This window comes from Bison bison, unplaced genomic scaffold (genome assembly GCF_000754665.1).
Source record: "Bison bison bison isolate TAMUID 2011002044 unplaced genomic scaffold, Bison_UMD1.0 scf7180017864471, whole genome shotgun sequence".
In the NCBI taxonomy this organism is placed as follows: Eukaryota; Metazoa; Chordata; class Mammalia; order Artiodactyla; family Bovidae; genus Bison; species Bison bison.
The window spans coordinates 19,436,647-19,445,726 of NW_011495032.1; the positions used below are offsets into that span (position 1 = coordinate 19,436,647).

The 9,080-nt window shown below is 34.2% G+C and overlaps 1 protein-coding gene across 11 annotated transcripts in view; it reads left to right on the top strand.

Moving 5' to 3' along the window:
* Positions 1-9,080, top strand: part of CCDC150 (coiled-coil domain containing 150) — a 91,418-nt gene that overhangs the window by 21,456 nt on the left and 60,882 nt on the right. For all 11 annotated transcript variants that reach the window (XM_010860877.1, XM_010860876.1, XM_010860874.1 and 8 more), the window contains 3 exons: positions 2,262-2,305; positions 3,998-4,090; positions 6,262-6,369. In XM_010860877.1, coding sequence (XP_010859179.1) covers positions 2,262-2,305; positions 3,998-4,090; positions 6,262-6,369 — 245 coding nt within the window. The remainder of the gene's footprint in view (positions 1-2,261; positions 2,306-3,997; positions 4,091-6,261; positions 6,370-9,080) is intronic.

Sequence of the window (9,080 nt, forward strand, 5' to 3'; positions counted from 1 at the left end):
GGGTGCTTGGAGACATGTTTCTTCCAATCCAACATCCTTTATCAGACTGCTGTTTGTTAATATATAATTATAAAGGCAGTTTTCAAAGAGATCTCACTGTAGAAATCAGAGTTCCAGTGCAGTGCCTCACAAGTGAATAACACTTCATGGTTTAAATAGGGCTTTCATAAAAATTATCTCAGGTAATACACAAAACTACCTATACTTTCCAGAGTTACAGGATGAATAAATAGTGAAGTGAGACCTAAACTGGATCTTCTAACTCCAAACCCAATGTTCTTGTTATTGCGGCTTCTACAGTGTGGCTGTAATGAGGGTGAGGAAAGAGAAATGAAATTAAAAAAAAAAAAATAGAGCAAAGAGTAATCCATTTAATGGTTTTACTTGCTGCTTTTAGCAGAAGGTACTCTTTTGCCATATAGTTGTCAAGTAGTGAATTATTCTGTGAAGTAATGCTCCAGAATAAGTTTCTGTCTTCCTATGATTGCATACTTAAAAAAACACAATTACATTTTATGATACTATGAGTATCCCATTTGAGCCTTACAGCAAACTTGTGAGAAAGATAAAATATACCTCATTCTACAGAAGAATAAAAGATGTATATTGAAGGACCCCCAATAAATAGAATAGCTGGGACTAAAATACAGATCTTTCTGTTATATTAGTTGTCCTTCTGATTAAGTGATTTTTAAAAAATGTTTCTTTCTTGATAGATTAATGCTTTCCTTTTGAATTTCTAAAGAATATATGAAAGACCATTAAAAACATTAAGATTAGAACAACAGTAATTCAAACTAACATAAAGAAAAAGAGACCTGTCTCAATACCAGCTATATGCTTCATATTGAATAATAGATGTTTTACATGCATGCAATTTTATTACTCAAAAATACAAATATTGATAGTTATTATAACTAGATTAGTAAAAGGAATGCCTTTAGATATTTGCTTCAATGGATTTTAAAATGTACCTTTTTATTATTAGCAATAAATATATATATGTGTGTGTATATGTGTGTGCATGAATACACACACACTAAAATGATTACATTGTTCTCCTAAATAGAATAAACTTTGATTCTTTCTTTGAGTAGTGGAATTTCCAAGATAGATCATATAGTTTACCTTTTTGATCCTTCACATATGTTAAATTAGACTTTATTTAAAATAAGTCTTGAACTCAATTTCAAGAAGTATACTTTTCCTGAGTATATCATAAATGTGAATTTTTATGTGTTTTATAATTTTTCTGGCTTTAAATACTTAAGTGACAAAATTAATAGATCTTTATGAATTTTCTGTGAAGCCAAATATTAATCTCAGAAGAGTTTACGTATTTTGGCTAGTAGTATATCAAGGGCTTCCCTGGTGGCTCGGTGGTAAAGAATCTGACTGCTAATGCAGGAGACTCGGGTTCCATCCCTGGGTCGGGAAGATCCCCTAGAGAAGGAAATGCCAAACTATTTCCCTATTTTTGTCTTTGGTTTTCTCTTCACTATATATACAGACTCTCTGAGTGGTTTCAAATCGCCGCCCCCCCCCGCCCCCGACACACCTCAAATCATCCTCCTGAGTTCCAGATGGTATCTTACTGCCAACTAATCATCTATATTTAGATACCTTACAAATACCTCAAAACACATGATGAAAGCTTAAGTGTTGGAGTCATTATTACTCATTATATCTCCCAAACCTGCTGCTTGCCCTGAATTCTGTATTTCATTAGATCCACCATCCACTCCGCTGTCCAGGGCGGCACACTAGATAATTTTCTTGACTCGTCTGTTGCCTTCACCTCACTGGTCAGTCACCAAGTCCTGACAATCTTCTGCTTACTCTTCTACATTCCCATTGTCATTACTTTAGAGCAGCTTTCATTGTTTTACACTTTGGTTACTGCAACAGCTACTAAACTGATCTCCCTGTTTTTATGGAGTCTTCGTCAGAGTAATCTAACAAAACAGCTTTTGATCGTTTGCCTCGCTGGCTTGAAATCCCTCAGAAACTTGTCATTATCTGTTTATTGAGCAAAATGTGGCCTCATTTACCATTGCATGTGACTGTGGACTAGTTTTCCATGATTTAGTTTCAAGTCTATAAAAACATGATAGAAATACGGGCGTTCTGCTTATTTCTGCAAAATACAGACTAAAAATCTTTTTTAAAAAATGAAAATTTCTCAGGTGAAAAAATACCATGTGATCTCAATATAGTTGTAAGTTATTAACATCTTAGTTATGTGAACTTTTTGTCTTTAGTTTCTAGAGACGACATCATTTCCAAGTTGGTTGAAGAAAATAAGGTAAATTTAGAGCTTTAGAGTACAGAGGTTTTCTTTCATCTCTTCACTAAGTAATATTTCCTCATTCATGTTGGTTAATAGTCCTTCTGATTCTTCTAAAATCTTTATTAAAAGTTTCAGTGTATATGAGTTTATATCCAGAACTGTTATCAACTGGATATTATTAAATAAATTATTTCATGCAGATTATTAGAATTTGAAAAAAGGTAAATTGGCAAAAATAAGATGTATTTGCATTTTATACGTATTGTCAATGAACTGTAATGAAGTTTTTTTAATAATATGTAAGAAATATTAACTATTTTTGTTGATGGCTGCTCAGTATCATGAATGTATGTACTTAATACTGCTGAACTAAACAAACTTGATACGTAAATATTTTTAAGTGAACTGTACACTTAAAAATGGTAAAAATGAGTATAGTTCCCTGTGCTATGTATATAGTAGGTCATTTTTGGTTGTTATTTTATGTTAATCCCAACCTCCTAATTTATCCCTCCCCACCCTTCCCCCCATAAGGGAAAATCTGAAAAAGAATGTGTATATTATTATATATATTCTTATTATATATGTATATATTGTATACATAATATATATACATTATATATACATATATTACTATATAATATGCATGTATATAATATAAACATAATATAATATATATATTATATATATATTATATATATTAACATTATATATATAATATATAGTATCAAATGTTATATATAGAATTATATATATAATTAACCATTTATAATTAACCATTAATATATAATATAGAATGTTAATATATATTAACATTTTTATATAACTGAATATATAACATTTATATATAACTGAATAAATATATAACATTTATATATAACTGAATCACTAAAACTAACAATATTGTTAAATCAACTATACTTCAATTTAAAAAAGACATTTCATTAAAAAGATTTTAAAAGTGGTTAAAATGATAAATCTTGTTATGTGTATTCTACTACAATAAAATAAAAAAGATAGAAATAAATGTTACTACCTTTATATCTTAAAATATTTCTAAATCAGTCTCATGGTGTAGATGTTATATGATGTTTACTTGATGCTTCTTCTGGAAAACTAGAAAAGTGAAGGAAGAGGACTTAGACTTTGTTCATCCCCATTAGACTTAAGTACTGGTTAGGTAGACCATCCCACAACTCACATCCCTGTCACCTTCCCTCATCTGAAAGGGAACATTTTTTTCACAGAATGAAGGCACTTTCTTCTGCTCCACAGGTATTCCTTGATGAAAATATCTTCCCCTACTTACAATTTGAAAAGATCCTTGCATCTGTTTCTTTGAAATAATAAGATGTTACTGCTACTTGGAAGAAATGTATATGTAATTAACAAATATTTCATCTTAGTGTAGTTTTCTTGACATATGAATACTAGGTAAATACCAAGGTTTGTTTTCTTTAATTCAGATTTCTAAGCAAATTCTTTCTAATTGGAATCCCAGTATGAAAATATTTTTAATAAATATTTTTGATAACTTATAAATAGACATTTGGGAGTTGAAGATACCAAAATCTTAAAAAAGTCCTTTTCTATGTGTATCATTAGAACTTGAACTGGTACTGGCCACAGTACAGAACGGGTATTTTGATAGAGGTATATGTAATAACTCTTACACATAGAAAATGAGAAGTTTTTTTTTCCCTATAGAATATACAGATGTCTTTCAATAAGGAACATGAAGGAAATGCATATTTGAGGTCTGAAATAGTATCTCTTCATGAAGCATCAGAAAAAGCACAGGTAAATCTTCCCATTTCTCTAATGTTTAGATGGTAATTTTGTTCAATTAAGTAACCAAGAATAATCCTGGTTACATAAATTCATACCATTGCCATCATCTAAAATTTTTATTTCCTTAAGATTTGTTTCATTTATGAAGCATCATCAGATTAACTCCAATTCCCATCTCTAAATTCCTGTGATACGTAGGTATCTGAGATACACTGTTATGTCATTCACTAGTCTATACTTTGTGTGCTAATTTACTCATTAAATATATACCTTTTATTTCCCCCGTTGAACTTCTAAGCAGTTCAGTGCCAAGGGCTATGTCTTATTCTTTCTTTGTGTCTTCTTTGTCAAAGCACAGTAAGAACCTAATAAATAATTGCTGATATTGGAGGTGTATGAAATCATTTAATGTGGAATGGTGGTCCCCAAATTCAGCTAATGTTTTGTGTATATGCATGTGTATAGAGAGGAGTCACCACCTATACAGGAAACCGTGTTATTTCTCATAGGGCTCAATGAAATAGTGTTGATCAATTGAAAGAACTTTTTGTTAGTACAATTTGATGTTTCAGTGTTAGGATCATAGTGTTGCTATGCTCTTTATGATAAAGAAAATACAAAATGTGTCCTTTCGTAAAAGTGATAACAGTAACTACTAATGAGTTCAGTCACAAAGTCATCTCTGACTCTTTGTGACCCCATGGACTGCAGCACCCCAGGCTTCCCTGTCCTTCACTATCTCCTGTAAACTTGCTCAAACTCATGTCCATTGAGTCAGTGATGCCATTCAACCATCTCATCCTCTGGCATCCCCTTTTTCTCCTGCCCTCAATCTTTCCCAGCATCAGGGTCGTTTCCAATGAGTGGGCTCTTTCCACCAGGTGGCCACAATATTGGAGCTTCAGCCTCAGCATCAGTCCTTCCAGTGACTATTCAGGGCTGGTTTCCTTTAGGATTGACTGGTTTGATCTTGCTGTCCAAGGGACTGTCAAGAGTCTTCTTCAGAACCACAGTTTAAAACCATCAATTCTTAGTTGCTTAGCCTTCTTTATGCTCCAGCTCTCTATTACTACTCTTACTATAAATGATGGTTAAGATTTACCCAACCCATACTGTACACTATGTTACTAACAAATTGTAGTTCTCTCAATAGCACTACTACAGAAACTTTTTTCTCATTTTAAAGGTAAGAAAGGTGAAATACAGAGAGGTTTAATAATATAACTAATATGTGACACAGTTGGAATTTGAGCCCAGCAATCTAACTCTAAAGAATATTAGTTATTTCTTTTCAAAGAGCAACAGTTCTCCTCTGTCTCACCTCTCAAGTGTTCCTCAATGAATAGTTTGTATGTCTGGTTATAACTTTAAAGTGTTCCTTAATGTATTTCTATCTACTTTGCTATACACACTACTTATGATGCTGTCCACATAGTCTTTCATCTAGCTCTCCTTTCTTGTTTCTAATTTTTGAAGGTTTTTTCTATTAATTCTTCAGAGTTATTTGCCCAATCCTTAAAGAACTTGTATATTAAAACATAAGATCCTTACCAAATATAGTTTTCAAAAATAACTGAGAATTAAGATAGATATTTTCCATAGGAATACAAATTTAAAAATACCAAAAGGAAAAAGAATTATAAACCAACTACATGTTTAATAGATATGTTGCACAAAAGACTTCTGTTTCATTTTGGAATATTAATCCTGTGAAATGGTACAGTCATCTGTATTTTGCTTTTTTGAACACTGTAATTGGTGATGAAGGAGCTTAGCTATTTTGTGTTATCAGCTAAACAGTTCTAAAAACTCATCATCCAATTTTGGGAATGGATTTGTATAACATTGACCATGCATCTACATTGTAAATACCATTCTGTACATATCTTGCTCTGATTGACCAGCATGCAAAATGCAAAAGAACAAAAGATTGGTAAACTGCCAAATGCTTCAGTTCTACCAAATCAACAAATTTGTCTTTTTAATTTAGAATTATTTAGGATGGTGATTCCAAATATTTGAAAGTATTTTATAATTAAATATCCATTGGGTTAAATAAAGTTCACATATATGGTGAAATAATACTATGAAATACTATGTAATTGTTAAAAATAATGATGTGTAAGTAAAAAGAATTATTTATTGGAGAGATCTGTGATTTCCTATATATGTTGTCTTAGATTTTGAATGACCAGCTGACCAGAAAGTGTTCAGAATTGAGCAGCATGCTTCAGACTGTTAAAATGGAAAATACCAGAATCATTGCTGACCACCAAGCCATTCTGCAGGTATTTATTTTTATTTTTTTCACAATAGTAAAAGATGCTTATTAGTTTCCGTAATCAATAGCCAGATAAAAAATGTAATAACAATTGCAAGCCATAATGGAAGCATGATTAACCTAACAATATAAAATAATTACATACAATTTGGGGGAGTCAAGCAGAGTTATGTGCACATGTTTTCTTCCACCCAGTGTCCTTTGGTTAGTGCATTTAATCAATTTACATTGAAGGTAATTATCTATGTGTATGATCCTGTTACTATTTTCTCAATTGTTTGGGGCTTATTTTCTGTAGATCTTTTCCTTGTCTTGTGTTTCCTGCCTGGAGAAGTTCCTTTAGCATGTGTTGTAAAGCTAGCTTGGTAGCGCTGAATTCTCTTAACGTTTGCTTGTCTGGAAAGCTTTTGGTTTCTCCATCAAATCTGAGAGTCCTGCTGGGTGGAGTATCCTTGGTTGTACATTCTTCCTTTTCATGACTTTAAACATATTGTGGCATTCCTTTCTGGCTTGTAGGGTTCCTGTTGAGAAATCAGCTGATAATTTGATGGGTGTTCCCTTGTATGTTGTTTGTTGTTTTTCCCTTGTTATTTCTAATATTTTATCTTTGTCTTAAATTTTTGTCAATTTGATTACTATGTGTCTTGGTATGTTCCTCCCTGTGTTTATCCTGATGGGGACTCTCTGTGCTTCCTGGACTTGATTGACTATTTCCTTTCACATGTTAGGAAAGATTTTAGCTGTTTTTGCTTCAAGTATTTTCTCATGTCTTTTCTCTCTCTGTTGGTGATAGAGAGCATTTTATGTTGTCCCAGAGGTCTCTTAGGCTATCTTCCTTTTTTTTTTTTTTCATTCTTTTTTCTATATTGTGTTCTGCAGCACTGATTTCCACCATTCTATCCTCCAAGTCATTTATCCATTCTTCTGCCTGTTATTCTGCTATTGATTCCGTCTAGTATGTTTTCATCTCTGTTTGTCTGTTCTTTAGTTCTTTTAGGTCTTTACTGAACATTTCTTGCATCTTCTCCATTGTTTTCCTGATATCCTAGATCATCATCACTATCATTGTTCTCAATTGTTTTTCTGGAAGGTTGCCTCTCTCCATTTTATTTATTTGTTTTTTCTGCCATTTTATCTTGTCCCTGTATCTGGAACAGAACTTTCTGCTTTTCATCCTGATTAACTTTGTGTAATATGAATTTTGTTCTACCTGATGTGGGCTTGTGGTTCTTCTTGCTTCTTCAGTCTGCCCTCTGATGGAGGAGGCTAAGAGGCTTGTTAAGCTTGATGATAGGAGGGACTGCGTCTTGCTCTGGTGAGCAGGGCCATGCTCAGTTCAGTTCAGTCGCTCAGTCATATCCAACTCTTTGTGACCCCATGCAGCACACCAGGCGTCCCTGTCCATCACCAACTCCTGGAGCTTATTCAAACTCATGTCCATTGAGTTGGTGATGCCATCCAACCATCTCATCCTCTGTTGTCCCCTTCTCCTCCCACCTTCAATCTTTCCCAGCATCAGGGTCTTTTCAAATGAGTCTGCTCTTCACATCAGGTGGCCAAAGTAGTGAAGTTTCAGCATCAGGGCTTCCAATGAATATTCAGGACTGATTTCCTTTAAGATTGACTGGTTGGATCTCCTTGCAGTCCAAGGGACTCTCAAGAGTCTTCTCGAACACCACAGTTCAAAAGCATCAATTCTTTCGGTGCTCAGCTCTCTATATAGTCCAACTCTCACATCCATACATGACCACTGGAAAAAACATAGCTTTGACTAGATGGACCTTTGTCGGCAATGTAATGTCTCTGCTTTTTACTATTGCTGCTTAGGTTGGTCATAACTTTCCTTCCAAGGAGCAAGCATCTTTTAATTTCATGGCTGCAGTCACCATCTGCAGTGATTTTTGGAGCCCCCAAAAATAAACTCACTGTTTCCACATGTATTTGCGGTGAAGTCATGGGACCGAATGCCATGATCTTAGTCTTCTGAATGTTGAGTTTTAAGCCGTCTTTTTCCACTCTCCTCTTTCGCTTTCATCAAGAGTCTCTTTAGTTCTTCGCTTTCTGCCATAAGGGTGGTGTCTCTGAGGTTATTGACATTTCTCACGGCAATCTTGATTCCCACTTGTGCTTCATCCAGGCAAGCATTTCATGTGATATACTCTGCAGAGTGTATAAATAAGCAGGGTGACAGTATACAACCTTGACAAATTCCTTTCCCAGTTGGAACCAGTCTGTTGTTCCATGTCCAGTTCTAACTGTTGCTTCTTGACTTTCACACAGATTTCTCAGGAGGCAGGTCAGGTGGTCTGGTATTCCCATCTCTTTCAGAATTTTCCACCATTTGTTGTGATCCACACAGTTAAAGGCTTTGGTGTAGTCAATAAAGGCAGAAGTAGATGTTTTTCTGGAACTCTCTTGCTTTTTCCATGATCCAGCGGTTGTTGGCAATTTGATCTCTGGTTCCTCTGCCTTTTCTAAAACCAGCTTGAACATCTGGAAGTTCACGTTTCATGTACTGTTGAAGCCTGGCTTGGAGGATTTTCAGCATTACTTTAGTAGCGTGTGAGATGAGTACAATTGTGTGGTAGTTTGAGCGTTCTTTGGCATTGCCTTTCTTTGGGATTGGAATGAAAACTGACCTTTTCCAGTCCCATGGCCACTGCTGAGTTTTCCAAATTTGCTGGCATATTGAGTGCAGCCCTTTCACAGCATCATCTT